This window comes from Lepisosteus oculatus, chromosome 1, assembly GCF_040954835.1.
Source record: "Lepisosteus oculatus isolate fLepOcu1 chromosome 1, fLepOcu1.hap2, whole genome shotgun sequence".
Taxonomy (NCBI): domain Eukaryota; kingdom Metazoa; phylum Chordata; class Actinopteri; order Semionotiformes; family Lepisosteidae; genus Lepisosteus; species Lepisosteus oculatus.
In genome coordinates, this window is record NC_090696.1 from 27387477 (window position 1) to 27410808 (window position 23332).

Sequence of the window (23332 nt, forward strand, 5' to 3'; positions counted from 1 at the left end):
ATTCTCATTGTTGTCAAATATTTCGGTGTATAGATAATCCCATTTCAAAAGTGTAATTGATAAGACGTGAGAGGAAGAAAAATTAAACGTTAAAAGAGGTACATAAAACCAAGAACAAGCCTGGAAGTTTATAAGGTTTGTACAGGTTCTTAAATGTGGGGCATTTATGCACATAGAAACAGAGCCTAATTGTATAGATTTCAACTGTGAAAAAACAAACTGTTGCATCCTGTTAGTGGTGGTTTTCTCTATTTCATCCTGCCTGTGGTTTGGAGCTTAAGAACTTCAAATAAGATTTTAAAATGCTGAAGGCTGGTGATTGGATAACTGCAGCACCGGAAGTCAACACAATAAAGCACAGCACTTGGTGTCTTTGCATAGAATACACCTTAATCTCTAGCAGATCAGACTGAGGAAGAAGGACTCATTAAAAAATGTGGGTAATTTCCTTTAGCCACTCTGTGCTGGGTAAGTTAATTTGACTTTTTGCTAATGTTTATTTACTCTCTTTTATTTCCCTTTGCTTATTTCTAAGTAATACTGTCATTACTTATTGCCACTTGAACCATTGTTGTGGATAACATAAAGAAGTAATAATCTTACTATTTGAAGGAAATGAAAACGTTTTAAGAAATAATGTTACACATTTGTAAACTGTGCAGATGTTAAAGGCACAAGTATTTTAAAGAAAGCATCCCCCCTTTATTCCAATATTGCAGTATAATTAGGTAACTGTTTTATAGAATGACATGCGGTCATGACATTTAAATACTCCTATAGTCATTTTAAGTATCTACTGTATGTGCTTAAAATAGAGTTATGGTGTACCAAAATATTAAATTAAGGGAAATATAAACTTATAAACAAGAGGAGACTCATCATGCTTCCTTCTTAGTCGTACTGTTGTTCACAGGATTGTAACAAAAACACCCAATGGGTAGAAATCCCAATCCAAAGGTATCTGATTAAAGATAAGCATCAGGCGTTCATTTAAAAACCTCCTCAATAGGTTTCAATTTGCTTGTTCAAAGTACAATATTTGATAAGTTAAACCAACAGCTCATAAAAAGCTAAGACATGATTTTTGAAAAAAGCACATCTAAAAAGAAACAAGAGCTTAAACCAAATCTTGCACAAGGTTATAGGACGATGTCACTGTTCTTTGATGTTTTCAGTTTTGTTTCAAACTGGTGATTAAAACTTTTTCCTTGTGTATTTTCATCACAATTCTATTTTTCTTTTCATTTCCAAGGTACTCTTTTGCTTTTTGCTACAGTAGTTCAAGGCACTGACAATTTGGGTACCACTGTCGGTAGCAGGACTAGTCCTCCAACTGAGAATACAACCACGGTGAAGAATAGTACAACTCCAGCCACTGCAACAGAAGGTGACATTTCTGCTAACAATACCAGCAGTCAAACAATCCTAAGCAGCACCACAGTCTTACTGTCCACTTCTACGAGTCCCACTACAGTTCCAGAAAACAGTGAGGGTGAAGATACAAGTCACAGGACAACTGTTGGACAAGGTAGGAAAAGCCTGTTTTAACTGAAATAGGAGTCCGTAGCATTAGAAACCTCTGTCATCCTTGTTGGATGATGCCATCTCAGAGAAAAAAGGAATAAATGCAAAAGAGACAGTTTTCGGACCTGAACCTAGTCCACTGGAAATGGCCTGTGGATTTTGATTTGTTATTTGTGATTTGCTGTTACTCAAACAAGATGTAAAGAAGCACAAAAGAATACACTTTCAGAGAACTTTTATGGTAACTTTTATTACCATGCAGAACTGTGAGATTTAAAGAAACAAATATTAGCCTTCTCTGTTCTTTTCAACACAAAGCTTGAAAAACCTGCTATTTTTGCTATAAAAGAAACACAAACAAACAAGATGTTCCCTACTGAATGACTGCATTATTTGAGAAAATGGCCCAGGGTGATGTGAACGGCCATCAGAGAGAGGGACTAGCCTGAAGCCCAGTACAAAGACCTTTCGTCTATCAGGGGGTTTGTACTAAGACAGGAAATAAATAGCTTTTCCACTTTCATGTTAATGTAAATACATTAAAGTTATTTTATTTAGCTAATATGTGGAGAGGGTATTGGTTCCAATTTGCTGTACTTTTAACACATCAAGATACAATAGAATTTGTCCATTTTAAAATAATAAATCACCTATTATTTGTTCTGGTCAATACAGTATATAAACACTTGAAACATTCTGCAGGAGTTGTTGCTGGGACTCAGTGAGACCCCCAGGAAGGTTCAGTAGGTGGAAGGTTGTAGATACCAAATTTGCACCTTGAACACTTCTACAGTATGTTCACTAGTTCAGTTCCCGGAAGAAAAAACATCTGAATCTTCCCTGTCTGGCCATTTCACGATGTCTTAATTTGTTCATGTTTGGTGTATCTAGATTGGAAATGTGTACTTCTGTCTGTACAGAACTGTTCCTTCCCTGCCCGTGTTTCATTCCTAAAGACAAGCCACAGCATGTATGGGTGACTGTCTGTTGTTCCCATCTTGACTTGGATTTTTATAATTTAGTGTCCTGTTATATTTTTGTCCTCAGTGCAGGGAGTGCCAAAGAAAATGTAATGTTGGAAGGTGAAGTGTTACATTTTCTTGGTTTTATCTGAATCACTATTAGTTTGTCACTTTTTTAAAATTTCAATGTGTAGCTTTTGCTAAATATCAATAAAAACAGACAAGGTAAAACTATTATGATTACCAATAGTGGTATGAGTAGTAGTCTTGGATCTGAGACATGAACATGGTACTGTAATTGTGCAAGGCTGATGGGTTGAGAAAACCCTGATTCTCTGTGATCTTAAGCAATTAATAATAAGCATGACCAGATTCAAGAATTGGATCAACTGGCCAAATGTTCAAAACAGCTTGTTCTCATGTTCCTCTGGATTCATGCAATTCATGCCACTGCACACACCTCTGCTGTCAGCTAAGTGATGTGTAAGCTCTAAAGTGTAGGCACATTTTTTCTGAATAATCGCTTGGTAGCTGCTATAAGACAGAGTTAAGAAAACCGATTTTCCTCTGATCTCCCATATATCAAGCTAAAATGGGGTTTTCCTACTTAATACAGAACAAGACTAGGGGTTTTCATCCCAACCTTAGTGTGGGCATAGATAAAGAACATTTGTACTCATTTTGATGCATAGCAGTGGGTGGAAAGGTTCAGAAATAGAAACTGTTGTGAAGTGAAGCTGCCCTTTATCTTTGACACATGAACACATCCAACACACTGCAAGTTGAGTAATTGACATCACACTAGTGTTGAAATAGAGAGCAAAATGGTCCAAAGACACTTTCTCTAGAGAGTTTGAAACCTCTCTTTATGCTGTATATTGTGGTTGGTGGCAATAATATGCTGTATACAGGTGAAAATTGCTTGCACACAGAATTTTCAGAACAGCACTCTTTGATCTGTTTGTGTTTTACATTTTGTTTTGCAAATGTCAGTGGATTGTTTCTGGCTGACCGTTTAAAGTTGAAAGTTTTATAGAAGTGATTTTTGTTCAGATCCCCCCAAAAGAGTTTTGCTTTGACTGTCCAGTATGTCAGCACAGCAGTCTGAGTTTATTAATCGGCAAAAACAAAGTATTTTTTTGCCTTATTTCTTTCATAGCTTTACCTATGAAAAAAGATAATTCCGCTCAAGCCTCATATCAAAGACAGCTGTGTGGCACATGAAGGAGAGTATTGTTCAGTTAAACATGCAAAGCACAGAGGTTTCCTGTCAATTCACCACATATGAACTTCTAATCCTCCTATAGCTGGCCAACTAGCATTACTTCTTCACTTTGCCGTCTTCCTGGTCAGTGCTTGTTGTAGAAACTGTTTTATTTTTGGTGTTGCGATCGGATGACAATAAGATAACCAAAAAGGATCACTACATTTGTATTTTTAAATCTAATCCTTTTGTATGCAAATATGTCCCTGGGGTCATATGTTCTCTCTGATGAAAGCGTGTGTTGTTTCATCACCTTGTTTCTACTCTAACAAATATTCTGTAGTGAATCCTGTTTGTTGTTATAGTTACCATTACTAAAATACTATATGGCAACTGTATCATGCATTCATTCCACATGTGTGGATTCAAGTATACATTTTATATATGACACATGATTTTCAGTGATATTTGAATAGCAAGCAATGATGTCCTTTCCACCACAAAAGCCCATTATTGTTCGTTTTAAATTAAAACAAAGCATTTATCATTTACTGCTACAATAATACGAGTAGATACTGTATATAAAAAACAGATTCTCTTCCAAATATGCTAATTATACAATTAATTACCACATGGTCAGAGTAATACATTCATGTATTGACTTATTAAAATAGATAGCATTAATGATAAACTACAAGCCTCACTTTGTGCAGTTATCTCAGTGAATCCACTCCTGCCATCATGGAAGGGAGATTCTTTCCTTTCACTGATATGAACTCTACTTTTTATATACAGTATGGAGTACTTTTTATATTATATTTGGAGGGAGGCCTCCAAATTGTGACCTTACACTTAATACCTGTTTCTTTGATTCTGTTCCCACACCCCTTCTTAAATCTACAGTTTCCCTGTTCTTTGCCATGTGCCAATATGAGTCCTTGAAATCCAATTTTTCACCTCTTGAAGTCTGCTGTTGTCCACCTGTGTCAAAATTGCTCACTCTCATGTAGTTACAGCACTATGCTTGATTTTCAGAAAAAAAATTGGAATGTGTGGGTCGCACTCCAATTCACAGCCCTATCTCTCTTCAAATGATGTGTTTTAACCTTTCCATTTGGGTGTTAGACATAGTACTGTGACTGCCCTTATTTAAGTAAATGACTTGGTGATGGTTGACTCCTTCTCCTCCTGGACATCAATGCAGCTTTTGCTGCTGTGAAATGTTGCATCATTTTCTTGGGTTGTCTTGAAAGTTCTGATTATGATTAGTATGTTTTCTTTTCTGAGGTTCAAATCTGACCTACAGTACAGATGCTGATTCCTAACTATGTGCCTTTTTAAATCTGTTGCTGTCCTAGTTACAGCTCTGTGCTGTGGCTTTTATGATTTAGTGTATATATTTTACATACTGTATGTTGCCTCCTTGTCACCTTCATTGTGACATGCATATTTACCAGATGCACCTGCTATGGTCTCTGCACTTTTCATGTGTTTGTTATATATTAAGCTATAGATACAACATAATTTTCTCAAGGTAAATTGTGATAATATTAATGTAATGTTAAAGGACTTTAAACAACAGCTTCAGAATGTTGGTGATTTCGGTGTGGTTATTGATACCACGGAAATTATAGACCTTGATCAATTTATATCTGGGTGCTATCATTCCAGTGTGGACATTTAAAAACCATGTGTCTATCCGATGCTGAAATAGTCACATGCCCACATAATAGGACTGCGAGGGGACAATAGGTTCACACATGAAGATGGAGATTCTTGTTTGAACTAACTTCCCCAGGTATCTGTCATCCTCTGCCATCCTCAGTCTCCTGACTAATTGGTGTAAGATTGGTTTAAAAACCCTGAAGATGAGCACTTCCAGGACTGAGCGTTATTTGCTATCTTGAAACAGAGGGGTTGATCCGTTCATAAGCAAATGGCATCAGAGGGAAAGAGAGAAAGTAGAAGCTGACTGACTGACTGAGTGAGTGGAAGTTTGCATTTAGAGAAGGGTTTACTTTAGGTTTTGAACTTTTGGTTTCCTCACACTGTCAATTAAAAAGCATTTGTTTTTCTTACCTTCCAACTATTTTATGTATCTATACTACCTTGAACTTCCTATAAACATTCCTGTTTGTGACACCCCACAGGACATGTCACAAGGTGCTAGAGACTCATTTCAGAAAAATCGACATGGCCGGTCTATAAGCCTTCCATGTACATGGATAAAGGGGGGATTGTCTTAGAATCTTTTGAACAGGTAAATGTTTAGTAAGTATATTAGATAAGGATCACTTTGCAAGTTAATATTTTCTTCCCTAGACATTTTACTCATCACTTAATCAAATTAATTTAATGGTGTTTAGATCTATTTGTCTTACAAATTACAAGCATAAAGAATGGTATGAAATTACTGATTTTTTTTAACCTGCTTTTCAGATAAAAGTACTACAAGCCAGACAACTACCACAGGGAGTCAAACTGGTAAGCACATTTTGTGTTTGGAACTGTGCAGTGTTTTTTGCTCAGTAATATCCACCCATTTCGTTATCAGAAAACTGTTTGTCCTGGCGAAACTTGAAGAAATCCAGAGTCTATCTTAGAAATATTGGGTACAAGGCAGAATTGGGAACTCCTAACTGCCCTTTACCTGGAAAAATGGGCCAATGCAGAAAGAGAACATTTCAGATAGCCAATCCAGCCTATCCAGCATGTGTTGGGAGGTAAGAGTGTGCTGGAACACCTGGAGAAAGTCCAAGCGAACATGAAGAGAACATAAATGTTCCACACAAAAAGCATTCCTGCCTGGAATAAAGGCCAGGGACCAAAAGCTGTGATCCCACAGAGCTCACAACCATGCCACCACAACGCTGTCTGATTAATACAGTCAACTAACAACTTTCTCAGCAATTTCACAGTGAATCACATATGCTGTCCCTTTATGGAATCTAGGTATGCAGTACTTGTGTTTCCACACAGTCAAGAACAGTTAAACTGAAAGAAAAATAAAGCCTTCTCTTAATTACTGGTGTCATCGGGTAACATTTCCTTTTTTAATTGTAAAACAGTATATTAATATTATAGTTTTTTAACTATTAAATTATAATATTATTATAATAAGATAATGTATATTGCATATACTGTATACAGGGCAGCACAGTGGTTTAGTAGTTAGCATTGCTCCATAGCACTGCTGGGGCACTGGATTGAGTTCCTGGAGTGCTATCTGCATGGGTTATGTTCTCACTTTGTTTGCATGGGTTTCCACCTACAGGCCAAAAACATACTGGTAGGTTAAGTGGTTTCTGATGTCAGAGTGAGTACAGTATGTGTAAGTTTGTGTCTGTGTGTGTGCCCTGTCCTGCACTGGCATCTTGACCAGAGTGTATCCTGCCTTGTGTCTGTTGCTTGCCCGGACAGGTTAGTTGGCTTCTGGGAAAATTGGCCCTAGATGTGAGCTTGTGCCCTGTGATGGAATGGCATCCTGTCCAGGGTGTGTCCTGGCTTGCACTGGTTGATTGCTGGGAAAGACTCTGACTCCCCAGTAACCCTGTATTGGATAAAGCAATTTGAAAATGGACTGAATACAAAATATATGAGATTTTGTACATATTGGAACTACAAAATAAGAAGTATAAAATATAGAATGAAAGACAAAAGAATGAAAGAAGGAATGGGAGGGGAGAGTGTGGCCTACCAAGGAGCAAAGTGCCTTAACAAGACCTTTAAATTGGTGGGTCTCAGAGAAAACAGACACACAAAGTACAGCCATAAGGTAAGATCTAAGGCCAGACGTAAGGCATAAGCCATAAGCCGAAGTAAGGACTGTTTGGCTAGCGGGGTTTGCACACCCCAGGGTTTTCAGTTATTGGGAATTAAAACATTAAGAAACATAAAAAGGGGCCTAAGGATGGAACACTAGGCCACAAACGAGACCACTTTCCCAGGTGATGACTGCTCTTTCCTCCCATCAGGTAGAGGATCTTGGTCCTGTTCCTCCAGAAACAAAGCAAATTAAAAATGTGCAACCTGGAAGTCAGTATACTGGATGGTGTTAATCATGTTCTTTGCTTTTCAGTGGAATATGACATCTCATCCACAAAAAACAACAGTTCTGGTAGGTATACTTTGGACTTGAAGCGAAGATGAAAAAGTGACTGTCACTCAGCAAACAATTAAATAAGAAAGGTTACAGTACAAATGAGAGGAAACCATTTAGCCCATCTAACCTATTTGCTAGTTAGTAGCTAATTGATCTGAGGCCGAGAAGCTCCATTTAAGTCCTGATCCAAAATTTCTCTAAAGAAACCAGGGTTGTGTCTTTAACAACATGTCTGAAGACCCTGCTGCATATACCCATAACCATCAGTTTAAAGCAGGGCCTCCTGTTCACAGATTGAAATGCACTTCCACATAGTTTCCACTTGTGACATACTGTATGGTTCATGTTTCACTAATGATACTGAGGTCTCATTCCAAATGAACTACACACTCTCTTCTAATGTTATCGGTTATTACCTGCATAACATACCCTCTAATCATCATGAAAAGAGGAAATATAAAACCTCAGGTAAAATACAGTTTAAAGTACATTAATCATGTTATTTGCTTTTCAGTGGAAGAGCTCACATCCAGCAGTGCAGGTAGGTAAAGTTTTGGGTTAGAATTAAACAGGGAAAACTGACTGTCCCTTAACACCAAAATGTTCTTGACAAGGCTCAGTACAAATAGCATACAAATGCCTGTCCAGAATGTCATAGCATATCTGAGAAATTTCTAGTATAGAAGAACATTTTATGATAATGCAAAGTCAATAACAATATGGTATGATAATGCTTTTCTTGTTCTTGCCGCTTGCTCCTGATGAGGGTCGCTTGCGAAGTAGACCAGACTTTCCTTTCCCCATCAATAGCCTCCAGCTCCTGCTGAGGGGTTCTCAGGCACCCCCAGGCCAGTTGAGAGATATAATCCCTCCAGCGTGTCCTGGGTCTGCCGAGCAGAGACTCTACCACAACATCCTCCCAGATTGCCAAGCTCCTCAAGGAGAGTAAACCCAGAAGCCTTATGGTATAACCTTGTTTCCACCACTTGTAATCATGATCTCAATATCCAAAGCTCATGACCATAGCTGAGGATAGTGACATAGATCAACTGGAAAACCGATAGCTTCGTCCGAAAACTTAGCTCCCCCTTCACGCCACTGTTCAGTACCATGTCAGCATTACAGCAGTCTCCACACCAATCTCCACTGCAATCTCCAAACCAACAGCAAGCCACTCTTTTCAGGGAGAGAACCATGACCCTCATTTCTACACATCACACTCAGCTGTGAAGCTCTCTAGTGAGGACTGGAGATCACAGTCAGATGAGGCAAAGAGGACATCATCTGCAAACAGCTGAGACGCAACCCTCAGATCCTCAAACTGGATACTGTCCAAACCTTGGCTACACCTTGATATCCTGTCCATGAAAATAATGAACAGGAGAGGAGATAAGAAGCACCCTTGGTGGAGTCCAACACCCCCTTGAACGGGCTTGACTTAAGACAACGTCAAATACAGGGACTGAATGTTCCCACCTTCCCACAACCACCCCAGAGTACAACCTTTCTCCATGCCAACAAAACATGACAGGAGATGTGGCAAAACGTTCTTCATCATTCCCCATGTGGGCACTGAAATCTCCCGGAAGGATTACAGAATCAGTAGGGGGCACCCTATGGGGCACTGCACCCCCTGTCTATAATAAGGCAGAATACTCTAAAGAGTTGTTTGGCACATAAGCACAAAGTCATATTTTTCCTCACTGCAACTCATAGTCTCATTGATGCGACCCTCTCAACCACAAGGACAAAAGCTCAACTGTGCTGCACTTAGCTCATAAGCATCCCCACACCTGCCCAGAGTGTCTCATATGGAGTATGGGAGGGGCGTGTTCATTGTGGAGGCGAAGCCCTGGATGAAGGGCGACTCATTACCTGATGAGTCACAGCTGGACTGTCTTAGTCTAATGAAGAACAGCTGTACAGGCACATTGAACACCCATCCAAAGGGATGAGCAGCACCACGCCACGCGTTTTCGCCAGTCCCACCGTGCGGCTTCACCTGAGCAGGCTGTTCCTTTTTTTCCCACCAGTTGTATTTAATAAGACTTTTTCATGAAAGATGCAATATTGTCAAAGTGTGTGAAACTGTAAAACTACCTGTAAGTTCTTCACTAAATCTATTCACTGAACAAATAATCCTATACAGTAATGAAAACATTAATTCTTCATAAAGCAGATGTAGTAATATCTGAATAGGCTCTTGTTTTGGTGTGGACCTAATGGTTTTGGTTTCTTACCAAGTGTGATTCCTGGTTTGGTTTTGTTTTTTATATTTGTTTGACATTTTGTGTTTTAGTTTCACACTGTGACCAGAAATGCAGCATATACACCATGTCTTGTTCTTATAATCTAATACTCAATATTTATTTTCTTGATTGTCGTTTGCTATTGTATTTTTATGAAGAATGCGGCTTCATAAATGTTATTATGTCTTTCTCTTTGCAGGAATAATCATTTTAATTGCCCTAATTATTGCCATTGTCCTTATTATGGTGATAATTTATATTATACGCCTAAAGACAAGGGTGAGTACAATTACAGAGAAAGCTAGTTTTCTTAATGAGCTGTATATCTGTTATGTTGTACCAGGTTCTGCTATTGGAGTAGTCTGGGATAGCTTTAAGCAATCTCAATGTATTAATTAAATGTATTTATAAGGACTGTCATTAAGAGATGAAGTGTTCACACTGTGTGGGCACTTTCAATGAAGTCAACATTTTATAAGCACAAAAAAGTTACTACCTGGCAGCAAGAATGAAGGAATTAATTTTTATGAGGACGTTTGACCTTTATCACTTGGCATCTAAGACCTGTTTAAGTGTGTATGTACTGTAACTGTGGCATTTTCTAATGTGTAGCCACTTATCATCTTTTGGGATTTGAAATTTCAGAGGTACTCGTTTGATTTATACAACAAAAGTCCTGAAGATGCAGGGATTCCTTTGAGCTCTGTGGACAAAGATGGTGCATGTGAATCATTTTCAGCAAAAGGTAATTTCTTCATTTCCTTTTCTTTTTGTTTTTACAACGAAGCTGTTAAATGCAGGAAGTTTGAATTTTATTCAGATCAATTCACTCCAAAAGATCTATACATCTGTTTGAAAATGATGCTTCTGTCTGCTGAATTTCAAATCCTCAAGAGAGATAAATGATGAATCCATCAACTGAATTTGCTTTGTTTTGGATATGTTGCATGTTCAGTTTAATATTGAACTAATGCTAATTCTGAAAAATATTTCATATTTTCATTTAAGAGATTTCCACACTTAACTACATTTGCTTGGGGGAATTGCTTGGTGTTGGTTTTGTAGTCAAAATGGCTAAGCTTCAATTATTTTATGGTATTTTAATTGTCCTTTAATTCACTATTCCTACACCAGAAATATGGTGTAATAGAAATGACTCTGAATTTCTGACCAGGGGACTGGTCTAATGCTGCTGTTCTACCCTTCAGCAAAACACCTCCCTCAGATTGTTCCAGTATAATTTCCTGCTGTATGGAAATATACTCTCCAAGTTGTTACTGTAAATGAAAGTTTGTTTTCAATTGACCTATCTGATTAAATTAAAAAAGCAAACTGTCATGAACATCACACGCTTTCAATTTTCCAGATACCTCAGGAAATGTGAATACACGCCATGACAGCAACGAAACCCTCGGTTCACCCAAGGACCCTTCATCAGAGACTGGTCAAGAAAAGCCAGGCAGTGAGACAGACACCAAAGGTATGTCATGTGGTGGAGCAGATTAATAAAACTGCAATTTACTATAGTCTTTAATTACTCAATAAAGAAGATTGTTTTCTTGTTGTTGATCATGAATTGCAGAAATTGTTGTCTCTTAGTGATATTCTTAGTGTATTCTGATAGTGATAATAAGCAATGTGTTTTGGGGATAAATTAAATGTGCTGGCTAGGCTAATTGGTGTATCTCTAAATTGCTCCTGTGTCCTTCTGTGTAAAAGACTGGAGTCCGGTCCATGGTGTAATTTGGCCTTGTGCACTTTGATTCCAGGAAAGCCACCAGGTTGCCTCAACCTTAGCAAGTTCTATGAAGCTTTCTGGTAATAGAAGGTTATAGTAACAGTAATAACTAATGAAAATATTGTTTGTCGAATATCTAGGTATATTCTTTCAGTGGTGCAAATCTTTGAAAAGCGTTGCAGTAAATATAATGTATATACAGTGCCTATAGAAAGTCTACACATCTTTTCTAAAATAACACATTTTGTGGCCTAACAGCCTGAAATCACCACATATGGTTAAATCAGAATTTATTTTACCTTTTGTACACACTGTAATGCACTACATCCAAGTTAAAAACGAATGTTCAGACATTCTGAAAAGTAATTACAAATAAAGACCTAGAATACGGGGTGGCTTAGTGTACACAGCCCTGAATCACTATTTGTTGGAAGCACCTTTTGCCTGAATTACAGCCCTAATTCTGTTTGGACAAGTCTGTACGGACATAGCACACCTTCAATTTGCAATGTTTGCTCATTCCTCTTTACTGAACAGTTCAAGCTCAGTCAGATTGTGAGGTTACTGTTGATGGACAGCAACCTTTAGGTCCAGATTTGTAATGGGATTGAGGTAAGGGCTCTAACTGGGCTGCGTGAAGACATTTACCGTTCTGTTTCTGAGCAACTCCACTGTTGCATTGGCTGTGTGCTTTGAGATGTTGTCATGCTGAAAAGTGAACTTTTGCCCCAGTTTCAGCTTTCTTGAAGGAAGCAGGTTTTCCTCATGGACTTTTCTGTACTTTGCTCCATTAATTTTCCCTTCTATCCTGACAAGTGCCTAAGTCCCTGTCAATGGGAAGCATCCAAGTAATATGCAAAGGAACAGGTAACGGGTTTATTCCATGTTGAAAAGAAAAGAAAGGAAAAGCAACGTTTTGGCTGACAAAACGTTGTTTTCTTTTTCTTTTCAGCATGGAACAAACCTGTTACCTGTTCCTTTGCAGCCTATGCATGCTGACACAGCTACAGTACCTACTTGAACTACTTCATCCTAGTAATATGATGCTACCATTCTTAGCAGTAGGGATACTGTTCTCTGGGTGATGAGCTGTGTTGGGTTTGTGCAAAATGTAATACCTTGCATGTAGGACAATAAGTTCCTTTTCAGTTATGTCAGATCACAAAACATTTTGACACGTGTTTGCAGTATCACTTTAATGCTTTGGTTTTATTGGGGATATCATTATCACAAGCACACTTTGACTGTCAACGAAGCATTTTTAGGACCCTATGCAGACAGTAGAATCCGGAAGAAACAGACACGGGGAGGAGAAGACGAGGAAATGAGCAGGTTGACGAACAGGGGGGCATGACGACGGTGCACTGGTGCTTGGGCGGGGTGTGGTCCAGGCAATCGAGTCAGAGGGAGTCCAGGGGGAAAACCGATGCGAAGTCCAATATTCCAAAAAAACAGGAAATTCAAATGACAACATGACAAAAGTTAAAAACCAGAGAGAAATCCGGTGAAGGGTCAGGGAGATAAAAAGGGGTAACAGGACCAGGAGCTCCAAGTCCCGGACTCAGCTCAGTAAGGACACCGGTTGGAAGACGTAAGGCGACATGGTGGTAGGCGGGCCTCCGGGCGTCCGTATTCCAATGCAGAGCCTGGAATAGAGTGAGCGTCTGGCTTTTAAGGTGGGCTGGATAGGAGGAAGGTACACAAAATCAACTAAAATGTGTAAGAGCTGGAGCGCCCTTAAGGGGGAGGGATTACAACCGTGACATTGACCAGCCATAAAAGCCTGCAGCTCTTTCAAACCTTTCATTGGCCTCTTAGTAGCCTCTCTGATCTGTCTCCTTATTCCTTGTCGTCTAGTTTAAATAGACAGCCTTATCAAGGCACAGGCATATGTTAACCCGACTCTTCCAGATCTTTCCCGCTTTCATTCTACAAGTCACGTGATACAATTACATCACAGAGTGCTGCTGCACTTCACTACATATCACAATACTCCAAAGCAAAACATGACCACGTGATGGTACTGTGCACTGACTTGACCAATATGGAAGAACAAATTGTGAATGTGGTTTACCTCAAAATTAAACATCAAACCCCCATAGAGAAGTCCGTATGCACCAAACAAATATTTCTAAGAAGAAATTAGAACCAAGGTCTAATTCTTTGCAACTGGTTCTATGGTTGCTTTGTCATTCCCTCGACATTAATGTCTTTTTTCTATTCTTAGTTTCTGGGTTTTTTTTCAATTTGTGGTTTTCCAGGGAGCATTGCCAAACCTTCGTGTTAGTGTCTCAAACCATGACCTCACTCCTCTTGACAAAAAACGGCTTAATACCAACAGTATACTGCGAATTTAAGAGGGAACCCCATTCTTATACATTTTAAGATATTTTATTTAGCTTTTGATTAATGTTAGCACAAGAGAGCAGGAAATATCATTAACACTTGATGAACAAAAAGATTTTACATAATAGTGCTATTAATCATATAGTGCTGAGTCTCAATGAAGAGAGGTAGGTTGGGTTAATGTTCTTTTTATATGTAATATACAGCGGTAAATTGGATTAAAGTGTAAACATTTATCAGTTTCACTGGAAAATATGACTGTAAAATGTGATGAGTGGAATATTTAGAAAAGTGTTCAGACGAAATAATTATGATTCATACTTGCTATAGTCTTTTCATTGAACAACATTACTCGTAGTTTTCGTCAAGCATGTAGGATGAAATTTGTAGTGTAGCAAATTTATTATGACAAAAATTGCTCCCATTATTGTTTCCTTTTGCCTGAAAATACAAACCATTATGGCAAATAAATACCGGTTTATTAAAAACAGCTTATTTTACTGAATATATGTATTTGTGGTCATTAAGAGAGTAACACTAAACCTGGCATTTTAGTCTTATGAATCATGTAATGACCATTTTTAGCTCCTTTCGGTTCCTTTTTGGGGTGGTGGTGGCTAAATCTACTAATGTTTTGGGAAACTAGACGTGACAGCTTTTCTCTTTTTTGAGAAATGCATCAAGTGTAGTACATTTAAATCCTTTGATTCTCTGAAGGAGACATTTTTGGAATTGTATTCTTTGGAACACTTTGAATTCCTCAGAGCTAATTTCTTAAAAAGAGGAGACGTAAAAATATCTTGTGGGCAACGTGAAAAAATAATCTGGAAACATTCCTCTGTTCAGTGTAGTCTACAGATTCAACATTTTGTTATTGTGATTTAATGTCTCCACAAAAAGTTCCCCGTTAGTTGGCAGTTCAGAGCTATGCAGATTCAAAAAGCATAGAATGTTTTTAAAACCTACCTAGAGCACTGAAAGCAAATCAGGCATGTAAGAACTTGTTTGTTATGGCCAGTTCTATTTCGAACTGGCCAGTTGCAATGGGTCATGTGTCTTCATTTCTGACAGAGTTGGGAATTTTTTCCACTTCCAATAGTGGGTCCAGATAGTGGGTCCACTGCAGGGTGATGACCACAATATAAATTCATACACTTTTTTATTTGGATAAAAGTCAAAAACAGAAAATTATTAAAATAATACAGCTAATCCTTACCTTTCTTAAACTTCACCCTAACTTTCGTTAAGTGGAATAAAGATGTAACTAAAAAGTTGAAGAGATGTATTTTATGGCTTGAATACAATTTACCCTCAGATTTCTTATTTGATGCATATATTTTAAATGCACCCTGAAGGTGGTTACATTTATTGGTTATAAATTAAAATATTACCATTCCCAATAATATTTTTATTGCCATTGAAATTGTGTTGATATCTTTGAAAGTACAATTCTGGTATTTTATTTCTTTGTTTTGGATGTTGCTTTGGTCAGTTGTGAAACACTCAATACTTTTTAATTGACAAGATTTTAAAATCTTTCAGACAAAACTTTGCCTATTATTGCATGTTTCTTTCATACCCACCCACTCCACCTACTTACTGCTATATCGTCATTAAAGGAAGTCCTGATCTGGAAAGTACATGGCTTTGCATGCAAGCAAAATACAGTATGAGGTTCATGTTTTATCTTACTGTGCTTAAGATAAGATTGACTGGTAACATACTGTACATCATCCTTATAACATTATTCTTGAAACTGTTGTGTAGGTTAGTACTCGCTATTCAAATAAATAATTCAGTATTACTCAATTTTATTTTTTCTCATACTTCTAATGTCAAAGGATGTTTGATCTACAAAAACATCAGCTAGCTTTAAAGTGTACAAAATTCAGTGTGTACATCTCTTCTTAAGGCATTTTTTCCCATTGTGCATGAAAAGATCGTAAGGTAAAATTGTTCTTTTTGAATTAGTTAAATATTTGGGATTTTTAACCATACAAGTTTTCAATGGGGAAAAAAGTACTGTTTACTTTATATCACATATAGACTTATTACTATCAGAAGGCAAATTTTAATCTGATTTGCTATTGTACTTATAGGTGTAGTATTGCTTCTCATATGAAGTAATAGCGGTTGTTGAAGTTTGTTTAATTTGTGTAACAGTGTCACCACCTTGCAGCCTAATGTCATGATTTCTCCGACGCTAAGCAAGGCTGGGCATGGTTGGTACTGGGAACATCCAAAGAAAACTATACTGCAGCTGCCAATGGTGCTGGTAACCAGTAGGTGGCACTATTTCCTCTTGACCACAGTTTTCAAACCAGTGCCCCAGTATGGTGACAATGGATGCTCTGTTGCAAGTGCTATTCTTCAGATTAAATGTGATATTGTGGTACTGACTACAGGATTACTGCCCTTTTTACAAGGGTGGGGGTGTTGACACCTATATCTAAATTGTGAACTTGTACAATCCGGCCACCCTAAAGTACTCTCTTGATTCAGTCAGTGAAGTAATTCCTCACTTCCTCTGATCTCGTGGGTGCTGCACTTCAATGATGGATGAATATACATAAGGTTCCTCTCCTATATTTAGTGCCCTGACATCCTTTGGGATGAGAAGTACTACATTAATGCAAAGTGTTATTTATTAGTCCATTATTTTCAGAACTCTGAACAGCACTTTACTCCATGCTGTGCTGTATGCTATAAAACTGCATTCCTGTTGAAGCAAATGTCATTATTGAATTGCCTTATTTGTTAGCTTCACTTTGCGCTGTTCATGCAAAATCATGGATTAGCTCTGTGTATAAACATGCTAAATATGAAGTTTAAAATCTGCGTGTAATTTGCCTGTTTTATTCACCCAACAGTGGTGAATAAAATGGGAAAATTATGTCCCATATTTCTCTCCCCTGGGCAAACTGCTGTTTTACGAGTGCTGGGCCTGTGGCTAATGCCGATACCGTGTGCAGTTTTACTGTGTCCCGCTGATCCCTTCATGACAGTTTGGAATGTGTGATTTTTAAGGAGGAGGGTCTGAATAGGTAGATCAGAGGAGAGGTCGCTGTGCACTTGCCCTGGGAAGAAAGGGTCGCGTCCCCAGATTAAATGTCATACCTTGAGACGGAGACCTCCAGGTGGTCCTGCTGACCCATGCGCCGGCCGGCTCCGTGTTGTGTTCTGTGCGGAGCCTGTGGTCTGGAGGGCTGTGTTCCAACTCATCACCGAGCCCTCAGTGTCTTTCTTACTGGGTCCTTTTGTTCATCTGCTGACCTGCTTGTTTTCTCTGTGCTGTGCTGTCCTTTAGCCAGACAATAGGTCCCACAGTGTAGCAGGACTCTAGACTATTAGTCCAGAGCCTGGTATTTTTCTAACGGCCTGTCTGAAGAAATGCATATACTTATATGTTTAGATACAGAATCCATCGAACTCTACAAACAGCAATATTGTCATCATCCCTTTGCATTCATCAGGGTTTTTATTTAATTCACATTTGGAAAGAATATTTAGGTGTTTTATATCAAAAGTATTGTAAAATTTGTTAATAAAAGTAGAAAAAAAATACAAAAACAATTTACATTTTTTTCATAAATCTAAAGCCTTGGGTAATACAATGTTTGATTAAACATATTAATGACATCTTTAAAAAAATATTATTCTGGCATTCAGTCTTTCCTACTATTTGTTCTTAGAAACAGTTATTGAAATGTAGATATCTCCATCCTTCAATTTATTTGAATGTATTTATTTAATTGAAACACAAATTACGAAGTAATTTGCAGTAAATACATTTAAATCTTTAATTTTTTTTATAAACCAACATGCAAATTCTGCTTATCAAGCATTCACTTGATCTAGCGCATATTATATTCACACTTAGAACAATATTCACATTTAGAGCTGAAACTTTCACCATGCCTTTCACCCGCATTGTGTGCTTCCCAATCCAGAGGTCACATCTGAGGGGACATTCTCTTTTTAGTGAGTCTTTCTTTCTCTCACTTTTCATCTGTTTGTAACAGCAGTGCTGTGGGCTTACCTGTAAAAACTGCCTTAACTCCAGCCTGTTGTTTAATAACAGTAATGGCAATTTTACAATTACCTAGTCAAGAGCAAGACTGATCATCTCATTAACACTAATTACAGATGTGAGGACTTAGAAATCGAGGAGAAAGAAATGTCTCCAATGAGAGGTTAGAGAATAGGGATGGGCATTGTGGTGCAGGGGCAGATTAGTAGTAGCCTGCAGCCACACTCCAGTGCCTCTGACTCACTGTAGAGTTATATCCTCAGTGCCGGGAAACTATCATCCTTCTTTTCCTTACTGGTTCCTGTCTTGCTAATAGTGGGGTGTTCACCTTTCCCACAAGTAACAGCTGCTGTGTGGTTTGCAAGTCCACCACAGGTCACTAATCATCTTTGGCATCAACCTGGATTTTCAGCTGTTTTGTCATCCTTAATAGACCAGGCATCTGAATAGCAAGAAAAATGCAAAGATAGCGTAGATATCAGCAAAGGGGATGTAAGGGGATGTATCATCACAAAATGATTGAAACCTATCCTATTTATGAAATTACAAATTGATGTACATCAGGCACATTGTTTAGATGTAGGATTTTATTCCAATTAAAACTAAGACCTTCTAAGGGAAGGATATGTTACAGTCAGTTTTGGCAAACAGTAATGAGAATGAAAGAAATGTTGGTTGCAAAAGTATTTAGATCCATGAATTAAATATTGGATGAAAGTACCTTCTATTTGTCCACTCAAGGACTTCCACTTTCTTATTCTAAAGCCACTCCCATGTAGCAGTGGTCTGGTGCTTTGCATCATTGTCCTGCTGAAAGGTGGATTTTTGTCCCATCTTTAGGTCTGAAGCAGGCCGCAGCTGGCAGCTGTAAGATTTGACAGTGCTTTGCTTCATCTGGGTTCCCATCAGTCTTGACAAGCTTCCCTGACTCTGCTGATGAGAAGCAGAACTAGAACTTATGGTCACAGCCACCATGCGTGATAATGGAGATGGTGTTGACAGGGTGATGCACTATGTTGGATTTGCATCAGATTTAACACTTTGCATGTGTGCCAAAAAAAGTCTAGTTTTATCTTGTGTGACCACAAACCTTTTGTCACGTGTTTGCAGCCACTTAAATGCTTTGTTGCAAAACCCATGAAGGATCTGAGATTATTTTTATCATGTAGGTCAGCTTTGTGATAGGATACACATGACATTTTTTAATGAGTGACTTTACAGTCCTCAAAGGGATATTCAGTGTTTTTTATACTATACCTTTCCCCTGATTCTGTGCTTTTCTGCAACTTTAGTTGGTTTGAGAGCTTTATGGTTGAATCTTTGCCTACAATTGACTACCTGACTGAGGGGCCTTACAAAGAGAGGTGCATTTATTGTAAAATCAAGTGGACCACTACTATTGCACACAGACAGAGGCTACTCAGCTAATTGTGTGGTACTGTAATTTAAAGTAATTGTGTTCTCTTAATTTAGGTCGGCCACCAGAAAAGGGTTTGAATACTTTATTAAAAAATCATGACTTCCATTTCTTTCACATAATACTCTGCAGTATTTACGTCTATTTCTTTTAATGTGTAGATTAGGTTGTGTATATACAGTAACACATTAATACTTCAAAGGGCATGACTGCACGTTTTAAAGCAACAAAATGTGAAAATTGTGCAGAAGTCTGAATACTACTGCAAGACACTGTATAATCAATATTTAACCTTGAGCTTGTATATATACTCTTACTTTTGAACAATGTGCTGAATTTCAAGTATTAATGGAGAGGCACTTGTGACATTTCCTTCCTGCATTTTTCTTTTCTCTTCCTTATCTTCTTTTTCCTTGCTATACTGACACTCAAGAAATCCTACCCTTTTTGCTTTTATTGCAGAAGCAGAGAAACCAGAAAAGGAGGGTAAAGAAGGCAGTTTTGGCTCCCAAATTCCCCTCACCATGTTGGACGATATAGAACTCAAACTGGACACAAATGATCCTGACACAACGCAGTCCAGCAAAACATCCGTTGAGTCTCTGGGAGACCAGCTGAATGAAAACAACAACAATATTTTAGGCAACAGCTTGACAGCAAAAGGTTTGTACAACCATTTCCCGGCCAGATTTGTAATGGATGTTGACTTGTGGCACAAAGAAACACAGGGGACCTGTTCTACGCAAAGGGCAAAACAGAAGATTTCCATGCTGAGTCAAGAGGTTTTTACACATTTTCCTCTTGTTCTGTCTTCCAAACAACAAACACCTCAGATGAGAAAGGAAAATTTGTGATCAAATTCTTTGTTGGTTTAGGTAAACTGTGGTAGCAGTCTTTATTTGGTTGTTCTAAGAAAAAGAAAGTTGTAGGAGCACTTTGCACTTACATTCTGACATTAGTTCTTTTGTATGACTAAAAATGGAATTTAGAGATTGAAAATGAAAGGTATTAGATGCTGAGTATATATGTTATATGTATGCGGTTTACATAAACATTACAGTATCGTACTGTAATGTATTCTAGGTAATGGGTCTCTGGCAAGCTTGCGTGCTGTGCTTGTAAATATGATATGCAAGGATTTCTGGCAGATGTGAATATTTGCCATTTTTGACCAGAAAGGGGTCATGTTCCACATGTCTGATGAAAGAAATGCAAATTGTTTTGTCTTTTAAGATTCCAGAAATCCATGGCATGTGGCATACAGTTGACAGTGGAATTTTCAAACTTTCATGTGTGAAGTAGTTTTGCAGCTACTGTTCGTTGCTTGCTTGCCCTCCATGAGAATGTAATGGTCTTTATGGTCTTTAATGGAGGATGATTTTGATAGAGATCACCTGGCCTATGCCTTTGTTCAAAGTGACATAAATCATTTGCAGTAAGTGATACAAAACACATATAAACACCAAAAAGAACAGTTCAAATTACAGAAGTATTACATGACACTGGGAGAGTGTCCTTGTTTTTCTTTCACTCATGACCAAAAGCTAAAAGCCTAAATATCGGCACTGTAACCTGTTTTCCTTTCAATTGCCACAAATAGAGTTAATAACAAAAGGTCAGGAGGTGTGACAACTACCAGGTTCAATCAGACTCAGCTTTTGGGAATTTGCAATCACACCTGATGGCATTTATAATGTTTCTTTATTAGCCCTATACAATTTCTTGCATTAAGAATTCATCTTTTCACATACCCCAGCTTTTTCTCCAAGGAGACTCAGACACGGAGAGAAGCTGGGGGTCAGAGCGCAGGGTCAGCCATTTAGACGGCACCCCTGGAGCAGTTGGAGTGAAGGGCCTTGCTCAGGGGCCCAACAGAGTAGGATTCCTCTGCCGGCCACGGGATTTGAACCAGCAACCTTCCAGTCACAGGCGCAGATCCTTAGCCACAGAGCCACCGCTCCGCCCATATCCACCCTATCCACCCATTTCCTCTCCCTAAACACTATAAATACTGTAGGTGATCCTCTTCTCCCTCGCACACGTCTGTCCACCTTCGCACCCTGGGTCACTCCTCACTCCCCATGGCGGTCCCAGCCTCCTCATCCTATGGCCAAGAAGTCAGCCGTCTGCCAAGAGGGCTAGGCCACGTTTTCACCAAACACTTCATAATCCTTTCGGTACACTTAATTCTTGGGTGTAATTCCTAGTGAGCTTAATTTATTCAAGAAGATCAATTTTTTACACCAGTTCATGTGAATTCATAGAAAAAGTGATAGGTGACAGGAAGGTTAGTCTTTTGTAGAGTACTGATTCTGTTGCTTCAGACTCTGCTTTACACTGTTTTTATTGTTTTATATCAGTGAGGCCAGAGGCAAATCTCCAGGGTGTGTGAACAATAAATAAGATTGTTATTCTGTTAATGATAGTGGCTGCTCACTGCCTTCCCTGCATAGAGTTTCTTTGGACATTTATCATTAGCCAGGTAAATGAAGCACTGAATTATGGGCAGTCTGTGTTTGTTACTTGTCCATTAAGTCAGTTACTTGCCCCCATGTCCCTGAATTGGAAGAAGCCAAGAGAAAATGAATGAATGAATGGATGGAATTACAAACAAAGTGGCTTCAGGGAATGGGGTCAAGGGTCTTAAGGCTCTCTGTGAAAATTTTCGCGTTCAATAAAAATGTATTTGCAGAGGATGTCTTGACTGACCAGGTGCCACAATAGAGCAACACAACGCTTTCTCAACAGTCATGAAAATGGGTGGACAGGTTTCTTAGTGGTGTGATTGATTACAGTCACACCTTCCCTGCTAACACAGTATATCAACATCCACCGTCAGAATTGGTGAAAAGGTGTATACTGGCTGCTCTGTGTCACTGAAACAGTTTTTTGACTGTGAGGCTTTCAGTGACACAGCACAAATCTTTAGACACTGGGAACGTTTGCCAGTTGTGGTTGTATGGTTGGCAGTTAAAGCACTCTATTACTGTTCCTGAAGGTAGAAAATCTTGACATAAATATAAAGTCATAAATATTTTATATTATTTGGCTATTTGTACTGCTCTTATTGTTTGCATATGTTTAATTTAAAGACTGTAAAATTTCTGTAGGCAAAATGCTGCAAATAAAACAATTTCCTGGGAATTCTTAGAGACTCAAATGCAAACAAGTAACCATCCGATTTATGTGCATTTAGTTAACTCTAGTCGAGTTAATTTATCTCTTTCCCTTCTGCTGAATGTTGTTACAGAAGAGACAGCCCCTAATCTGGAAGACACCTTCACTGAAATCTATCTCGGACCGTCCATGTAAGAATCCCCCTGCTCTCCTGTCACCTGGTAAGCTCCTGCTGAAATCAATAGGATGCAGATCGTCATGCCTGAACTAAGTGCCAGAACTGTTAAAATTCCCTGAATGTATAATGAAAAACCAAAGAATGAAAAGTTACCTCCATGCATAATGTATTTTTGTATATCCAACACAGATGAAGGAATATAATCTGTACAATTAAGACAAAAAAATACTCAAAAGTAATAAAGGAAAGTCTGAATTTGAAATACGAACTTTCACATTTGTTTAATTTCAGTTTCAACCTGTTTTGTTAATGTTTTGATATGTACAATCTTGAGTTTATATTATCTCAGCACTTCTCAGTCAATGTGTCATTAGGGACAGGATATTAGCTTTGCACCTGGGTTTAGCCATTTCAACAGAAGCACCCAGCCAAAGGCGCATATGAGTGGAATGCACCCGTCCTTAA

The 23332-nt window shown here is 38.4% G+C and overlaps 1 protein-coding gene across 2 annotated transcripts in view; it reads left to right on the forward strand.

Moving 5' to 3' along the window:
* The first annotated feature begins 387 nt into the window (after positions 1-387).
* LOC107077071 (uncharacterized) overlaps positions 388-23332 on the forward strand; it is a 45583-nt gene continuing 22638 nt past the window's right edge. The window contains exons 1-10 of one of the 2 annotated variants that reach the window (XM_015344536.2): positions 388-468; positions 1253-1528; positions 6130-6174; positions 7769-7807; positions 8307-8333; positions 10241-10320; positions 10687-10786; positions 11408-11521; positions 20035-20235; positions 22823-22910. In XM_015344536.2, coding sequence (XP_015200022.2) covers positions 435-468; positions 1253-1528; positions 6130-6174; positions 7769-7807; positions 8307-8333; positions 10241-10320; positions 10687-10786; positions 11408-11521; positions 20035-20235; positions 22823-22884 — 978 coding nt within the window. In that variant the 5' untranslated portion in view covers positions 388-434 and the 3' untranslated portion in view covers positions 22885-22910. The remainder of the gene's footprint in view (positions 469-1252; positions 1529-6129; positions 6175-7768; positions 7808-8306; positions 8334-10240; positions 10321-10686; positions 10787-11407; positions 11522-20034; positions 20236-22822; positions 22911-23332) is intronic. The other variant, XM_015344537.2, reaches the window with a different exon arrangement.